The sequence below is a fragment of the Hypomesus transpacificus genome, chromosome 7 (assembly GCF_021917145.1).
Source record: "Hypomesus transpacificus isolate Combined female chromosome 7, fHypTra1, whole genome shotgun sequence".
Classification (NCBI taxonomy): domain Eukaryota; kingdom Metazoa; phylum Chordata; class Actinopteri; order Osmeriformes; family Osmeridae; genus Hypomesus; species Hypomesus transpacificus.
Window position 1 is genome coordinate 1413029 of NC_061066.1, and position 18719 is coordinate 1431747.

The window sequence follows — 18719 nt, forward strand, 5'->3', positions numbered from 1 at the left end:
TTAGCATGCAAGATTAATTTCACTTCACTTGTTTCCTAAAGATTGCAACTAGTCTTGCCACCTTGTTCTGTTTTTATGCACAGTGAAGGGATGTAATTTGCACTTAGTTAAGGCATAGAGTATCTATTTAATCGATTCATGGCTGATACAGAAGAATAAACATATTTTCTAATTACTTCGTAGTTGACAGTGAACACAGTGAATATATTGCATTGTGTCATGGCTATTGAAAAATAAAATAAAACAAGTTTCAAACAACATTAAAATATCTGGTATGGTCAAACAAATTCGTCATCATGCTAGAGTTCATGTTCTTTTTAACGGCCTATTCCCTATTATAACACGATTACCGTCTCTGCTCACCTTTTCCCTTATCTGTTGATGATGACGTTATACTGCAGATCCTGAGGTGACGTTTCATTGTGTCTGCCCGATGTGTGTGCCACAGTTCGCCAAAAATGTAGACGGCGAGGTAGGACTTAAAAAAGTTCGAACGACAGCTGACCGGGAACGAGAAGGGCATGTCACATATCCTGCTACCATCAATTATAATGAGAAAAATATAACAGAAATTAATGTCTAAATATGTTTTAAACTGCTTTTGGAAAAGAATAGCAAGGTAGACCCCCAAGCGAACCTTCATGATTCCGCTCAGCAGGTCAAATACCGGCTGTCCTCGGAACTTAAAACGTACAACCCTTTGTCTCGCGACTCGCGAGTTTATGGAAAACAATCCAGACGCCCTCTTTCAGCCCCCCCTTCCCACGCCCCAGTGCGCTGTGGGATAGTGGCACTATAAAGTATATCCTCTCTCGAAGAAAGATAAGGAGCCCAAGACAGGAGGGGATGAAGATGGCGGACGCCAAGCAGAAGAGGAATGAACAGTTAAAACGGTGGTTAGGCTCGGAGACAGATATCGAGCCTCCTATTTTGAAAAAGAAGAAGACGAAGGTGAAGTTCGACGATGGCGCCGTGTTTTTGGCTGCCTGCTCGAGCGGCGATACCGAGGAGGTGCTCCGAATGCTTGACCGGGGTGCTGACATAAACTACGCCAATGTAGACGGTCTTACTGCCCTCCACCAGGTTTGTTTGCTAACATACAACAGTAACTTTCGATTATATATGCTTATTTAATACGAGAGAATTGTAGCAATGGAACCAAAGATGGAAGCAAGCTAGCTAGCTTGCTACCTGTCAAAGGAGAGCCATCTCATTCTGTTTACCTAGCACGCCCGTCCTCGTCGCTGAGAGAGGGCCATAATAATCGTCCTGGCTGGCCCGAATGGTTTGATGTGACTGTGAAATTGATTGAAATAGGAATTTGGCAGAGGAAACCACACCATCGGACATGATTGTGTGCAGAAAATGAATGAAGTCTATAGCTAAAGTAAGCTAAGCAAAATACCCAGCTTCTGCCCCTGCTGACACTAGCGCGAGCTAAGCAAAGGATTCATTTGGTCTTGCTAATGCTGTTACGTTAGCTTTAATAATCTTGGTTGTCCAGAATCTTTAGCCCGCTAGTCTAGTGGTGTCGCTAGCTAGTCGTCGTATATCACCACCTGCAAGATTCAATCAGCTTGTTCTTATCAAGTGTTATGTAATTATTGTCCACATTTATAGTAACTGTTAACATGACCAAATGGCAGCCTAGTTGTTTAGTTTATCTTGTAATAAAGAATATAGCTACGGGTTAATGAGGTCCCTTTCTCTGACATTGATAATGTATGGTCTAATACTAGCCCGTGAGTTAGCACTCGCTTAGCTGGGCTTTAAACATGGATATCGAGCTTCAAAGTTTGCTGTGTGGACATAGAGCTGGCGTCCTTTTCTTTCTTTTTTTAACGCATTATTAAACCCTTCAAGGTGGCATATTAAGTCCATACAAATGGAAAGTTAATTCGTTTGAATGTAAACGTTGGTTAACATTAAACTCTGAGAGTAAATATCTACGACTTTCTAATGACAATTGACCACAGCTTTTTTTTACTCCCAGGCAAGACTGTCAAATTGCTAGTTAGCAATCGTAGCTAGGCACAGTAACCAAAGCGCTTTAGTACAACATTACAGTTGAAAGCTATTTACTGTGAATTGACTTATTCTAGTCAGAGTTGAGACACTGATAAAAGTATTGAAATAATTGAGTGTACCGAGTAAGCTTGTTCGATGAAGAGCTTCAAAATGCATCAAAATATTGCCAACCAGCAGCGTGCTAACTAGGCTAGCTCTACCTCATCCCTAACTTGTACTGTCTGTGTGCAAGTATGCAGCTAACGACGTGCCTAGAAAGTGCGATTTTTTTCAGGCTAATGTCTTAAAAGTTAATCGACATGATTTAACGAATAGACTTCCCTATTTTAGGCCATAACTATAATTTTCATTATATTACTATAACTATAAATTTCTTGGACAACGATATGACAGAGACTGGTATCCGTTTCGAGTACAGTTTGCGAATGACAGTGGGGCAAGCTAGGCTACGTTATCTAGCTAGCTATTAGTCAAGGTAGCCTAGCTAGTACTGTGAGCTTAGCAATGACACATAGCAGACAGCCACGTCTTGACATTGACTAAATTTGTCTAACAATGGGTCATGTCATCGAAATGTCAACATAATTGTAATTTGAAAGCTTCATCTTCCATCGGCATCAATTATGTCGAGGTAGGACAACACAGTTTGTTACTTTCCGGTATGATCTACAAGATGACTTAACGATGTAAAGTCGGACTACTTTTTAGTCTCTGCCAATCTAGCATACAGTGATTGCCTACACTGGGATGAAGTTATATGCAGAGGAATCTTGCTGGTGCCTAACTGACATCTGAGAGGGAATGCATTGTTTACATGTCAATGCCTGTCACAACGAGCTGTGTTAGGGAGAATATTATAGGTTACCTGTTGGTCTGACATTTCCGCAGCTGGAAAAAAAACCTCAGGTGACAAACAGAATCAAAGGCAAAAAACCCCAGACCTGTTTGTTGTTGGTGATGACATTTTATGCACTTCAGTGTAAAATGAGTAATGAGAGCTGTCTTTGAACAAAAGTTGCATTAGTGTATTTAACTAGGCCTAGATGGCCGGTGATCTCATACCTTTAGTCATTGGCCACAGATGTGCTGTTTACTCAGTAATGCATCACTGTCTTAAAAAGCTGCTGCATGGAGACTGTGGACGTAACTTTTAATGTTATATCTGTCTGTGGTTTTGCAATGCTGTATTTGTTTGATATTTGAAAGATAACATAAAAATAATCACCTTTTTTTGGGGTGCAAATGGTAGCCTATTTATCTAACATCAGCTTGGCCTAATAATATAGCAGAGACTGCAGCCAGTTTAATTTCTCCTGGAATTAGCCAGCCACCCACACAGACTCATGTGGCCCGAAAAAAATTGGACCGTTGTACAGGGAGGAGCAGAGAGGGGAAAGAATTTGCTGTGCAGCTCTTCAGACCTAACCATGTCTGGAGAGCAGGCTGGAGCTGCTTCGTGTGTGTCTGTGTGTGTACGTTCCAGCATGTGATCTGCAGCTCCGGGGTCTTAGAAAGGAGTGCAAGGCGATATAGGGATTTGCTTTTAACGTGCTAATCTCAGGATTGGAGTTGGTTCAACCTGATGTTGGTTTTCTCACCAAGTGGGGAATTTTAAAGCCAGACTTGTCTGACATTCAGCTCAATGATGCCTCTGCTAGTGTGCTACTTTTGTCTAACATCGGTTATAATCCTAGTCGTACCAGATTGCATTGAAAAGCCGTTGCTTCATGCTTTTATTTTTTTATAGGTAATCTTGCTCTCATGTAAATGTGTTATCAATCTCTTCAAGACCTGTAGTTTAGCCAACGTCTGGACCACATATGTTCTCTCTTTAAAAGACTATCGAGTCGTTTTACAGATACTCATCCCAGATGATGATGATGGTGATGATGGAACACCTAAAATATAGATTTACTTCATGAATTGCAGTGTCAAAGTTTATCCACTGGTGAAAGACATGACCCACATTTTAGTACCATAAGAAAGAAAACACAGCTTTTACAATGTCATGATTGATGTGCTTCACTATGTAATCCTTATTCACTAGTTTTCCACAGATAATGGGGATTTTTATAGTGCTGTTAAACTTACCCAGCCATGAGTTTGCCTGATAGTTATGCTGATGACATAATGCCACTGACAGTTTCCAGGTGCCCCAGACCATGTCCTCTGCCTCTCTTATTGTAATGAGACGGTGACCTCTGATTTTGGATTGAACTGCTCGGTGTTTTTACAGCAAGGGCTGACCACTCCTTCTTGGGACCAGTGATTGTGCTGGCTGGGGTTATAAATAACACCAGCACAAGTTCCCCCGACTGGGCATCAGGAGACGATGGTACTAAGTTTGGGTATGAGTCACACCATACACAGGCTGTACAGCTCTGTGCGTCTAAGCTTTGGAGAGGAGGCTGGAGGCCTGGCACAGGTCTGCCTTTGGATTTCGCACTGTGGACAGCCTGTGTCTCACTTGGAACCGACTTTTGTGTTTTGTAACCTAGAAACTCTCATTAATGACCTTGTCTTGTGAATGGTCTGTTATGTCCTTCAGCCAGACGACAGTCGAGTTAGAGATTTCTGAGAAGAATTTGGTTATAAAGAGAACGAACAATTGGTTAACACCTGAGAAAGATTCTTGATTGGATTGTCACTTTTAAGATATGGTTTCCCCAATGACATCTCATGCCTGGTCTTGTGACGGCAGCTCACACCTTGGCCAGTTGCTCAAGAGAAGTTGGAGATGGAGAGAAAGGGAAGGGGACTTGTGAATGAGGTGGGCTAAAGAGGTGTGTGTGTAGAAAGACAGATATGCTCTGGTCTGGGTGCGTTGCATTCCCGGGCCCCGTCGCCCTGGCCTGTGCATTCCTCACATGACAGTCCGTAGAAACCATGGCAAAGGGAGAGCAGAGCGGAGCAGGCATTCCTCAGCTGTCACCCCCCCCCCCCCCCCCCCCCCCCCCCCCCCCCCGTTCCGTCTGTCTTTCTTGCCTGATGCTGGGCCCAGCTCGCTAGCCTGCTGTGCCCTCCTTTAAGCCTTTAGAGAAAGAGAGATAGGGAGCACCCAGAAAAGCAACTGCCTCTCCCTGGCCCACACCTGGCCCTTCACCTCACTCAGTCCTTGGCTCTCACACTGCCCAGCCCTGTACTGCACATTTATCTACTTTTACGTTACCCTTGGATGTGCAGCCTTCCATCATCTAATGTGCATGCTAAGGAGACAATATTGTTCTGGAACTGTAGAGGAAGACGATTCCACATTCCTTTAGAATCAATTATATATGGGAAGTATGGCAAACTATGGCTAAATGAGGTCTTGGCATCATCCTATGGAATGCCAGACTGTTTCTCCACATTAGCATACACTCCCTCATTATGACCATTCCATCTCCAAATGCTATCTCGCTAAGTAGCCATGGCAACGGCTCATGCCCGGTTTGCTAGAGGCTTGTCGGTTAATTTGCATACACCGGGAGTTGCATAACTCAGACTGTGCCGAGAGGAACGACAGCAGCAGCAGATCAGCAGCGAACAGGTACTGTAGACTGCATGAATCTTGAAATGGAACAAACAGTGCTGGACGTCGAAGCAGCGACAGTTACATTAACAAATTGCCCTCCGTGCTCCAGCCCCAATCCTGACCCTGAGATTCTCAGCTGTGCAAGAGAAGCTCCCAGTTGGCCAATGAGGGCTACAGAAAGGGAAGCTGCTGACAGCCCCCCCTGTTCAAAGCCTTATTGCGTCCTGTTACACCCTCTGCTTTGTGTGTGTGTGTTGTACCAGCTTGCTGGGTGGGACCCAGTGTTCAGACAGGCTAACATCACTGTTTTATAACAGTTTCACCAAGCTTGACTCACCAGTTTTGATAACCTTAAGGGTGCAATGAACAGGTAGACCTTTGAGGTGTCCAGAAGGTAGGCTCGGTCCTCTAGACATGACTGTCTTCAAAACTCCTATCCAGCTGTAAAACCTTTTCTTAGTCATGCGGCAAATTGACATTTTTGACAGCAAATTCACTGAGCTTACCTTGGGAAGCCAAGCTGGGAGCAGTTTGGGTTTACTCACCCCACCTGACGTGTGTTGTTGAGGAACAGAATGTGTTAGGTTAGGGTGTCCGATTTTGGATAAATTGAGCTGACTTGGGATATATTTAGTTTTTAGTTTGGGCTTTTTGCAGAGAAGCATGATGTTTAGCCCACCTTTTGATCATAGGCAGTAAATCCTTTGTGTTGTTTATCAACTGAGCTGAACACCAAACCCTCCCACCACCTCCAGAACCACTTCAGCCTCTCACTCTTTAGAAATCACAAACAGCAACAAGTGTTGCCATTGACAACCTCTGTGCCTTGTGTTTGACTGCAGAGAGTTTGGCACTGGCGTGCGCTGGTTGCTTAGACGGGGCATAGCACGCTTGCCTACTGCACATGGTACTATGTTTGGTTGGTGGAGGTGGCGGGGGGGGGGGGACTTTCAGTGGAATGCCCTGCATCCTTTGTTGAAATCACACAGAACCTCTCCAGGAGACCTCGTCTCAGCCTCAGAGACATCAGCACTGCAGAGAGAGTTACTGCCCTGAACAGAGAGGCCAGTCAGCCAGACAGACAAAGGTCAACGGCATGAGATGGCTGCTTTTGAATCGGAGCAAAATTGTATTGTCTCATTGCATTCAAGGTTGACGTGGAGGAACAAGATTAACTGATGGTTGTTTCATGACACTAGAGACCATGCGTCATATTTAATGTAGAGTGTTTCTGTTCCTACTTTTCTCCTGCCATGCGAGCAGTTTTCATTGACCTGAACACAGACAAGCACCTCATGCATTTGTAATTGCGAATATGACAGCAGCAGAATGAAAACACATTAAAATGTCACTTAATTATTTATTGTCTGCAATCAAGACAATCTGGATCTTATTGTTCTTTGCATAGCCCATACATTTAGCTGCTGCCCTTTTACAAAGGTTAATGGCTAACAGATATGCTTGGTGTATGTAATGGCTATAGCTATACCAGATTGTGCATTCTTCTGTTTCTAATACAGAATGCCAATAAACTCAGGGTTAGCATCACCACCAACCCACCAACCGCAAACCATTCATCAAGTGACTTGACAGCTCTCAAAGCATCAGGTCCACCAAACTTGCACATCTGACCTGTTTTTATAATTGGCAGGTCGCGCCTTACCAGCATACCATGCTAGTGTTTTCATTCAAGTCTTTTTCCACCAGCCCTATAATCAAGCACGAGGAAGGAAGTGTTTGTGGCGTGGCGCCAAGGTGCTTTTCAACATGTTGGGTCATCTGTTGATTGACACAGATGCTTTACTTTGTGTTTTGTTACACCTATGCACTTTTGTAAAGCTCTCTCTTGGAAGTGGCTTTGGATAAAAGCGTCTGCCACAGTAAATGAATACATGTAAATGTAATGTTGGAAGGCCTTTTAACATGGACTTTCTGAGACAGTTTAAATGTAAAATCCTATGGCGGATACATTTAGTAAAACATTTTTTTCTCCAGTTAAGGTTATTTCTATTTGTGTTGTACCTCTCAGTTAGTGAAATGGACTCATTGGGCTTGGTGCCTTAACTTCAGAAAGGCTGGAGAGGCTGAAGTATTTCAGACAAGCATCATTACAGGTTGAAACTGGTTCACCTGGGGTTGGAGGGAGAATTCCTCAGCTGAGTTCAACCTACCGTCATGCTAATGCCACGTATGTGTTCTTACTGACAACAGCTGAGGCTGTGGAGATCGACCCATCAAACAGAGCGTCCATAGACGCTCATCTTGTACGTGTAAGAGTCAATTAGCCGCGTCGCTTTTCTGCATCGCTGAGGGCTCTGCAAACCAATAAGAGAGTCTCTGGTGAATATTTACCAACTATCCCTTTTTTTGTGGGGAAGATGGGGTGACAAGCAACTTGATCAGAGATTTCCTGTTTCTCTTTTCTATGTAATACTAGAAAAAATAGAAGCCTTCCCAACGTTTTTTAGTTCTCCAGCAATCACATGCCTCATGCTGGGTGGATGTTTTTATTATTAGTGTGTGTCTGTCAACCGAAAACACCTGGACTCTGGAGATTCTTCATTGTCTTGTTGTAAAGAGGTCAATTAAAGCGGAGGGTTGTCCGTCTGTCGTCTATTGGAGGAGACGGGTTGCATTCTTTCCCTGAAAAACAAAAGAACAACTTGCAATGGCTGCGTCGCCAGCTGATGAAATGGGTGAGAGTTGAGATGAGTACAGTTCTAAAGCATGAATGTGAAGGGAAGGACGAAGTGATGAGAAATGGCAGACTACACGCTTACACTCCCCTTTCTCTGCATTCACATCCCAATTCACCTTATCATGCAGCCCACTCACACAATATAAGCCTGGGCTTGAAACTCAGTACTCAAACAAGCGCCACCATCATCCCCCCCCCCCCCCCCCTTCAGTCCATTGATCTTGCTCGTGTTTTTTGCCATCAAGCAAATGTAGACCTGCAAAACTGCTGTGTGCTAGTTGTGCAACCCCAGCCTTTGGACAAAAAGTGTTTGGGGAGCGTGTGTTTATCTGACTGCAGAGGCAGTGCCGTGTCAGTGAATGGGCCTGGATGGTCCAGGAGGCACGGTGCTTGGCTAGGGAGTTTCAATGGCTGCAGGCGTTGGACGCCATTCAAACTGACTGGCTTATCTTTTTAAAACTACCAGGTAGCCTGATTCAATGTTGCTTTATGAACTGCATGTATGTTGTCGTTCTTTGTTGCACAGTTCTGCATTTATTGTAGTGTCATCAGTAATTTGATATGCATATTTTATGGAGCATGTAATTGATGTCAGGTCACTGAGTTCCAGATGTTATAGATGCTTGCCAAATGAATAATTAAATCAACCACAAATACCCCTTCTGCTGTTAGAATGTATAGAGGGGGCAAGCTAGGCCCTAAACCAACAGACAGCTTTGTAGTACAGTTGTAGACCATAGTCTGAGTTTAGTTAGTCACTCACTGGTGAGCCATTGTCGCACTAGAGATGCTTTACAATGCGGTTAAAGGCCAAGCTGCCCATGGCCTTAGGTTCCCCTATCTTAAGACCCTGAATATGTATTTTTTTCCCTGCGTGATCATTGATCAAGGGGTGCTTGCGCCCTGTCATCCATTTCACAGTTAGCTAAAGTGAGCTGGTTTAGAGTGGGCTGCTCTGCTCTTCTTCCCTGCTGGGGCTAGCTGGAGGGATGAGGGTGTCGTGAGGTTCAGTCAAGACAGGAACAGGAAGTGTCTGTTTATTTTTCTCATTTCCTCACCCAGGCTCTCTCTGCAAGTGAGCTCTGCTTCATCGGTTCCCTCTCCTCCTGCTTGTATCCCTGCACACAACCCAAACACACCCTCACAGCCAGCCTGTGTATAGTTCTGTTCCAGGTAGGCCATGGCAACCACACGGTGCTTTCAGGGCTCCTGGAGTTCAGATCAGCTGGAGAGATGATGACGGCTGAACTTTGCCCCAACACTCTTTAGTGCCTGATCCTTGGTGCGCCACTCAGTTCAGATGCCTGATTGTGTGGTGTGCACCGATGGTTGGAGCCATTACTCCACTAGTCGCAGAGGTGATCCATATTTGTAGTGGTAATGGCTATGGATCGGTGCTTTGCCGGGGGGGCGTACCCTGGCAACCACGCTGCCTGTTTACCTTCTGGTGTTGTTTTGGCTTTTGAGGCTCTGATCCCAGTACAGAAGGGACTCTACATTGAAGGCCATGTTTCGCATTTACACTGTAGATCAAATCTTAGGAGAGTTGGATGCTTGACTTGCCTCTAAACTAGAGCCAACCAGACCAGTACTGTTCATTTGGGGCCAGTATCGATTTTAGGGAGTAATACATCTGATTACTATGAAAAAATAAGTCGAACAGTGCACTGAACAATGAACTTCACTTATGTAACTATAAAAAAAAAAAAGCACAAATAGGAGAAAATGGATACAACTCAAAATAGTGCATACACTGAGACCAATATTATGGGCCCATATCGGCTGGGTTCTACTTTAAATCAAACCGCCTCACCCCTGTAGTGCTCCTTACTTTGCCCCTTTACTCTTTTCCTTGAACCCCTGACGGTAAGATATCATGGAAAAAATCCAGAGTGTGGCTCTTGTTTTGACTGCTGAGCGTAAGCTGGAATGAAATGTACAGTTACGATCTCCCCTGCCTTTTTTTTCCCCCCCTCCGCCTCAATCCCGGCCTTCTTTTTCCATGGGAATCCCAATACCATATATGGTTGTCCTCTGCAAGAGCAGGAGGAGTAGAGACTAAGGCAGTGCTGAATGTGTGTGTGTGTGTGCAGGGCTTATCTTGTGGAAGGACCCAGCTGGCAGGCCTTCAGTGCTCTCTAGCCCTCCCGCAAGAGCATAGGAACCGTGTCCTACATCTCACGAAAGGATACAAACATACAAAACGTTATTTTCGATCCTGCACACCTACATTTGCGCTCAAAGGCCCCTTTCGTTGTCTCTCATTCCCCCCCCTCCCCTCCTCCACACACACAAACACAAACTGGCGGTAAGGAGGAATTCCTTTTGTGGAAGTGGCCGTGAGCCTGTAAGCCTGTGACGTAGCGGTGTGGGCGGGCGCGAAGCACCGATCCTTGAAGTCCCGGAGCCCTGGAGTATTACTTATCTGGGAATTTCTCCGCTGGTATGCTAGACCAGGCCTTGGTTGCTGTCCGACTAGGTGACTGCAGAGCGAGGAGAGAGAGCGAGCTACAGTAGCGAGGGAGGGAGGGAGGGAGAGGGGAAGAGGTTGAGAGGGAGGCCAGCTTCCACCTCCAGGAGAAGCAGCTCAAACTAGTCCTTTTGCTTTATATGGGGGTAAGTTAGGCTTTCCCTGAAAGAAAACAAGGGCCATGTTATTGAGCTCCACTGTGGATGCCCATATCTACCGTTATTAAATTAGCTGCTGACTGAAAGCCAGCAGTCATATTTTAGTTGCACATGTGATATTTTAAAGCCCTGACCCTCCATAGATAATGTTTTGGTTTTCCTGACAGCCACTCAAACGTTGCAAACCCTTCCTTGCCCTCTCTCTCGCCTCCTGAAATTAGATTACCAGTTTTATTTTCCAGTCAGTGAGGCTTATCCAAAACACATGAGCCGATGATGGCAGCGGCAAAGGCTTAAGAGAATGACAGAATGAGATGTGCCCAATGACTACAGAGTGAGAGTTCGAGAGGAGGGGAAAAGTCCCACATTTGAACGATTCAGTGTTGATATTGTGAACTCGATAATGCTATCTATCATTGGAGTTCCATAATGTCATGGTTTCATAAGGCTCAGTGCTCTGTGGCCCGCTGGGTGCTTTCATCCCCACCCAAACCCCTGATCCCAATCACTGTGGAGGTGACTCAGGGCTTGCTCTGTGGTTTTGGGTTTGAAACAGCTACTTGGTTACCAAGCCAGCCCCTGCTTATGACTCAGTGTTGTGGTTTGTTTTGGTAATGGTTTAGAAATCCATTCCAAACTTGGCAAAGATTCTATACATTTTGGTACTAGAAAGTTTTTTTCCCCCCCTACAGTAATACCAAGATTGAGAGTTGTGTAACGTTCAAAACTTTCTGTGGTTTAAGGTGTGCAGGCATTATGCTTGCCAGTGATTTTGCTACTTTTGTGGGAAATGTTTCCTTCAATGTCATCAGGTTTGTCGTTTTCATCCTGGACATCAGTCTTTGCTAAACGCTAGCGATTATCCAGGTCAACCATGCAAATGTTAATGACCACTGCTCTTGGGATTACCTGCAGGACTTGGAGCATGCGCCACTGACTTGATCAGCGGCCCAGCCGTCTGAAGTCCGACCTCCCTACTAGTAGTCTCTCCGGAGCACAGAGATGGTGTGTTTTAGTTGGCCGTTTGAGAGCCCTGCCAGAGGAAGTGAGGGAGGGGTGGAGTCCTCAAGTGTCCCCTACTTGATGTGGAGTGCTGCTATAGTTAGCCTGAAGCGCTCCGCTCGATGCCCTAAGAGATAAATGCCCTAAGAAAACCTCATCAGACACAGGTGTGCCGTGCGCTCATTACAGCTGGAGGAAGGGTGGCCTTTCAAAGGGTGGAAAAACCACACTGCCGCCTTTCTGAACTTTTACAAGGCAATCGTTTTTGGATGAAATTGCAGTTAGGTTGTGTACATTTTCTTGTTTTTAAAGTGTGTAGACTACATCATTGTAGGACACACTTTTGGCTAGATTATGTACACTAAATCTTTCTGAAGTAAGCATTTAGAGTATTAATCGTCAGTGTTTTGACATGTAAAAGCTTATTGGAAGATTATGACCATTCATAGAACTTTGTTTACAGTACAACTGCACTGTCTGCTTTGATTTAGCAATAAATAAAAGTAGACATTGATTTATCACAATAAATATGTGAAAAGGAGTTGACTGCATGAAGGGTAATGGTAACATTATTTAAGGAATTGATTTTTGAAGAACTTTGTTTCATGGAAGGCTTCAACAATTACTCCGCGTTCCTCTTTTTGTTATTCATATGTAAATGTTAGGCTACTGTTGCCATCCCTTGGGTCTGGTCATGTTACCTGTTGTGGGTAGTGCAACCTGTCCTGGGAGAGAACTGGCAGCTTCATGACTAAAATGTGAAGCACTGCATAGACAAACTGCATCACTATCCTTTGACCATAATGGGTCATGAGAACCTCACCGGTGTGACCTGAAACTCTCTGCAATTTTTTTTAATAAAAATAAATAAATGGAAGAAGCAACCCCTCCTCCCCTTTCAAGATTAGCTTTTGATCTTGTCTGGCGAAGGGTCCGCTGCGTACGCCTGCCTTCGGGGGCTATGCGGAGCAACCCCAGTGTGCTTTAAATGAAGTCTTTTCTCTCCTTTTATTTAGGTTTCGTTCAGAAAGGGCCTCGACGGGTCTGAACTCCTGTCCTCTTCTTTTGGTCCCCTCTCCAGGAGGGCGCACGTCACTGGGTGCATTTTTCGGCCCTGATCTAAGGACGAGGGCTTTGCCCATCTCCTCCGATCCCCTGCTAGCCGGCTAGGGACTCTGTGCCCGAAAATTCCTTGGGTGTTATTTTAGGATTAGGCCGTCGCATACGATGGTCACTGCATTGTTTTCCAGCCTAATCTTTTCCATATTTATCCTCGCTGGGCGGGTGGAGTTTATTAAGTTAATCCACATATAGCGTCCTGTAATCAGCCCCATGTGGGCACGCTGAAGGGGAGAGGACGTGTGAAGTGGGAGATGCTCAAAAGGTCTTTTGCTTTTCTGTCTCTCTTTTGAGGAAGGCACTGCAAGTATGTTCTGTTACTGTTTGATCTCTTGAGTACAGCAAGTATGTTCTGTTACTGTTACGTCTCATAACAGGCAAATCCAAATGTCTTCTCTTTTGACGATTGGTTTTAGCATGTAAGCCTTATCAAGAGGAAGTGGTCTGGCTTTCCTCTCGTTCAGTCGAGGAAAGAACTAGGTCTTCTTCAGTCGTCCTAAGTACGTGACAGAGTTTGTACTCCATACATAATGTTTGCACGACTCACAGATATGGCACCTTGTAGTCAGAAATGGCAGCTAGCAGTGCTAGGCTACATGTGAGATTAGCATTAGCCTGTGCTAACTGGGTGGTTTCCAGTGATGTGGTCTGTGAGTGTATTCTTGCAGGTTAGTTTTCATTGGGCCGCTTTGCTTTAGCCATTTTTGTCTACAAAGACACTGTACAGTTCTATTAACATAATCTGTGTGTACACAATGAGTGAAATTGAAGCAACTCATTAGAACAGGGGTCTCTAACCAACCCTGTTCCTGTGGAGCTCCTTTCCTGCAGGTTTTTGCTCCAACCCCAGTTGTAAAAAATCTCAAATCAACTCAACAACCATCTAATTATTTGAATTTGGTGTGCTAGATTATGGTTGTGGGCAAAACCCTACAGGAAGGTAGCGTACCAGGAACAGGGTTTGAGAGCCTTTGTGTTAAAATAGACTCTCAAAAAGCAGCAAGCACAGGGAGCTAGAAGGAGCTGCTGCTCTGGTGGTCTTCACACACATTAGGCTCCTCCAGTTCCCACTCTCCCCGCTCTGGCGCTAAGTGTCACTTGAGTCCGAGTCACTTCCTGGCTCACACCAGCTGACGCCCCTGTGACGGTTTCCAAGCAGGGTCGGGAATCTGGAGCACGTGGGCTGAATAAACACACACGCACAAGGTTGGATTTAGAAGGAACCTTTTTGTTTAGATGGCTAGGTAGAAGAAATGTGTTTTTGTTGTTGTAAATGTTTCACATGAAATTTAATAGTACGTTCTTGGTCACCCAGCTCCCAGTTGTAATGATTGAGTGGGCTGCTGCAGAATAATCTCTCTGACCAATTTGTTAATGACATCCTATTGCCCTGGCCAATCCAAAGCCTAATGGATACGAAGATACTCTTTCGGAGGGGGTAGATATAGACAGTGCGCAATTAACATTTAATTCGGTTTGAGTGATGAATTGAATCCTGTACGTTGATTATTACTTTTAGTAAAGCATCAGACGTCCACTTCCCAGAAATATCCCGCCCCTCTTGAGATTTCTTTCCAGAAGGGGCTCCTTGCTCTCTGTGCCGTACCTCTTACTGGCAAGTAAAAGGTACTACCAGGCAATACAGGCCTTAAGGCTGAAGCACCTGCTCCTGTGTGGTGACATGATATCCAGCGGACCAGTCAGCCTCCCCCTTTCTCTTTCACTCCCCCCTCTCTCCCTGTGTGGCCACTAGCCAGTTCTGCTGTCTCACCACTGCGCTAAGCGCTAATGAAAGTCACACTCAGCTGTATAGAAATCCTGTCCAGGCTCCTCTCCAATGCCCGGAATTTAGAGGAAGGCTTTCGCTGGCCAGTGGAAGACCAACCTGCTCGTTAGTCATAGTCTGTTTTATATCACCAGGAACATGTTAAGTAATGGACGGTGGATGCTGTAATGGTTGGATACTGTTGCAAAGTGTAGGCCCATGGTTTAAATTCCGGTGAAACATTTGACAACAAGACAAAAATACAAACAGACGTCATCTAGAGGTTATTATTAGATGACGTTTGTTTTTATTCTAGTCTTTTGTTGTCAAATGTTTCACTGGAATTTAAACCATTACGCCTACGTCAAGATCATGCGGTTGAATCATTTGGATAAGGGCTATTTTTGTGACTGATTCTCTTCTATTTCAAGTGAGTGTTGTTTCACGTGCAGGGCTACCTCTACCCTGTGACTGACTAGGCCTGCTTTCCTTCCGCCTTGCACTGTGACCAAACTGGTTTGAGTGTGTGCGTTTCAGCTGGGGAGGGAAGTCAGTACATGTCTGTGATTCTTTGTCTCTGCCTGGTCTGACATAGCTCTCTCTATGGTGTCTTCCTATCAAATAAATGTATAGCCACTGGCTGTTATATACATTAATATTTAGTGATTTTGCAGACGCTCTTATCCAGAGCGACTAACAGTAAGTACAGGGACATACTCCCCAAGGTAAGTAGGGTGAAGTGCCTTGCCCAAGGACACAACGTCATTTGGCACGTCCGGGAATCGAACCATCAACCTTCTGATTAATAGCCCAACTCCCTAACCGCTCAGCCATCTGACCCCCCTTGTTATATTTCAGTTCTGTTTGCAAAATTACCCTTCATGCCACACCGTAATATGTTTCTGTTAATTGAGTATGTGAGAGGCCAAAAGTGGAAGTCTCCAAGACGTTTTTTTTTTTTTTTTTTTAAAGCGTGCTCTGCAAGAATTGCTGACCGTGGCTTCGATGCCCTCATGTGCATGCAGAGCATTCTGTTGGCAAAAGACGGGACCCGCTCTCCACAACGCTACCATCACATTCCACAGAAGCTCCTATATTGGTCAAAGAATGTGCAGCAATACCCACCACTCCTCTTCCCCCTCCAGCAGTGGTAGTGTCACTCCTGCGTCAGTGGTTCACAGGCCTCTGGGAGATTCCAAAGATAGAAGAATGGGGGAGTTTCACAGTCGAGTATGCTGAGGCCCCATCTGCCTCCTCTCCCAGCCAAATGCTCTTTCCAAGAACCCCTAAGGAAGATGACCGCATTCCCCTGACTGTTGTGTCACGCTAGGATGCTCGTCCTGATGTGGTCAGTGACTCTGGCACCTGTCAGACACAGTTTCTCCATGCAGGGGATTAGCTCTAATAGACTCCTGGAGCAGCTGGGCGGGCCCTGGTGAGGATGATGAGCAGGACAGGGAGGATGGACATGAGGCTGAGGGAGAGGTCAAGCAGAGGGGAAGATATGGGGGGGTTCTCAATGAGGGTGTTTGACATGTTTGTGACATCATGACGGTCATTGATTGAGTCATGGTTGTGTCTGATGGTGACGTGGGTGTAGCGGAGTGTTGGAAGTCTTGATCTGGACAGCCACTCAACAGGTTGATCTGGGAGCGGGGGGAGAACAGCCTGACTCGCTGCAAGTTAAGACTAGCCCCCTCAGTTAAACTGCACCTATAGTACTAGCTGGTGGAGGAACCCACACACACACACACACATGACTCTAGATAAGAGCAGTGAAGCCCACACAAGCTCCCTCCAGCCTTGACCATGTACAGCACTGTAAACACTCCAAATTTGGACAAGGATTCCTTCAAGCCAGATAGTCGTGTGCCCAGAACGTGAGGCTGTGGTGTGTTTGTGCCCCCCCCCCCCCCCTCCTCTTAACAGTTCAGTTGTCATAGCAACCTGTGGATAGAGTGGGAGACTTGCAGGCAGGCCTTTAAAAGGAGGATGGGGGGGGACCAGCAGCATCAACATCCTATCAGATCAAGTTTACGGGAACTCAAAGCAAGGATTTAAACCTCTCAAAGCCCAGGGACCTAAAAGAGAGCTTCAAAAGCAAAATGACCAGCAATGGAGCTGTGTTCAGGCCAAGTGTCTAGCCTGGAGTTACATCATGCATGGAGATGAGGGGGGGGGGGGGGGGGAAGAGAAGAGGCAAAAACGTTTCCAAGATTGTCACGCATTACCGCTTTTCCTTAATTGGATCATATTTCAACGAACTGATAAAACTTCAACCCTTTTTTCCGTCATAAGTGACTGGGCCATCTTGCTGCATGCTGTAATCCTGTTGTTCCTGGCCATGGCTTCTCTCTTTCCCTTCTTAGTTTGTCAGGTACCTCAGCTTCTGTCAGTTTTGAAGTGAGGTACACCTCGACCTCCCAGGTCTTTGCAGAGGTCATACTGTGCGTGCCCCTGCACACCTAACTTACTAAAGTATCTCCTCATGCTGGTTTATCTGGTGATTGGTGGTTTCTGGGGATCAATAGTTGTTTGCATGTAGGTTGTAGCGTTATTTGTTACTTTCCAGACGTGAACCACTTGTATCAATATCAATATATATCAATCCCTGGTTGTCTAACTGAACGAATACAGCAGGCACGCACACACGCTCCTACTTGATCAATATTGTAATCTGTCCACCTCTTCTCCTCCTCTGCAGGCGTGCATAGATGACAACGTTGACATGGTGACCTTCCTGGTGGAGCATGGAGCCAGCATCAACCAGCCAGACAACGAGGGCTGGATCCCCCTGCACGCGGCAGCCTCCTGTGGATACATGGACATAGCAGAGTGAGTACTGCTGAGGGGGGGGGGGGGGGATGACTTTGACACGGGCAACATCTTGTCTATGCTGTGCGTATAAACAAACTATGAATGTAAGAAGGAAGTTAAAGTGTTTTTTTAATACTGGAGAAGAATGGCAGATTGTGTGGTGGAATGCTAATTGACCTGATGGGCGTACTGTCGATCTCGATGATGGATGTTGCAGAACACAGCTCATTTGTTTTCTTTTGGTGTTATTTAAGTGTCTTTTCCTTGAACAATTGCCTTTTGCTTTCAATTTCATCCACACAAAAATGACAATGATATAAATTCTTACGTATGTTTGCGTGACGTATTCTCCAATGTTAGGCTGAGTATTAGGCTTGCTGACCCCATGCTGTTCCTATTAGACATCTATACTCGCCCTGGGTCTAAGCTGCAGCAGGCTGACCTTGCACAGCTGCAGCTGGGGCCTGCAGTGCCCCCATTTGGCCCCCATTCCAGTTCCAGCAAGCCCTCCATTAGTGAACCCTGTCTCTCCCCCCTCCAGCCGCATGATTGATAACCCAGCGTGACGGCTTGCTGCTTTTAGATAACCTGATTGTGCGCAAGCCCTTTCACCTTGAAGAAATAGATGTTGGGCTTCGCTCCGTTGATAATGGATACTCGCCAATGCAGTAAGAATCAATTGACAAATTGACCCGTGTGTGAGGAAGTGTTTGTGTTGCTCTGAGCATTGCAACGCTGTATCACAGCAGAGTTAATGCACGTGATGGCTTTCTGTGGACATCCATTACCTTACCCTACATGGTATTGACAGTCCATCTAGACAATCATTGGCCAGGCTGAACAATCAATGAATCCCAGTATACATTGTGCTCCTACAAAGGAAACGGTTGTGTTAAGAGCTCAGGGGGTGGATACAGCTCAGTGGTGGAGCATTTGACTGCAGATCAAGAGGTCACAGGTTCAAATCATCCCTGTATGCTGCGTTGGATAACAACAACATTTGCTGAAGACTTCATTATGAATGTTTTTTAAATCCTTGCTTTTTCCAATACTTTGTGTGTGTGTGTCATAACTGAAGGAAGCGTCTCACTATGACCCGGCTCTCGTGATGCATCACGATTCTCGTCTCACACATGAAACCTCAGTCA

General features: G+C 45.4%; 1 protein-coding gene across 2 annotated transcripts in view; it reads left to right on the forward strand.

Annotated features, from left to right (window-relative positions):
• Nucleotides 1-742: 742 nt before the first annotated feature.
• ppp1r12a (protein phosphatase 1, regulatory subunit 12A) overlaps nucleotides 743-18719 on the forward strand; it is a 30200-nt gene continuing 12223 nt past the window's right edge. Inside the window, exons 1-2 of one of the 2 annotated variants that reach the window (XM_047022487.1) lie at nucleotides 743-1083; nucleotides 17459-17589. In XM_047022487.1, coding sequence (XP_046878443.1) covers nucleotides 847-1083; nucleotides 17459-17589 — 368 coding nt within the window. In that variant the 5' untranslated portion in view covers nucleotides 743-846. The remainder of the gene's footprint in view (nucleotides 1084-17458; nucleotides 17590-18719) is intronic. The other variant, XM_047022488.1, reaches the window with a different exon arrangement.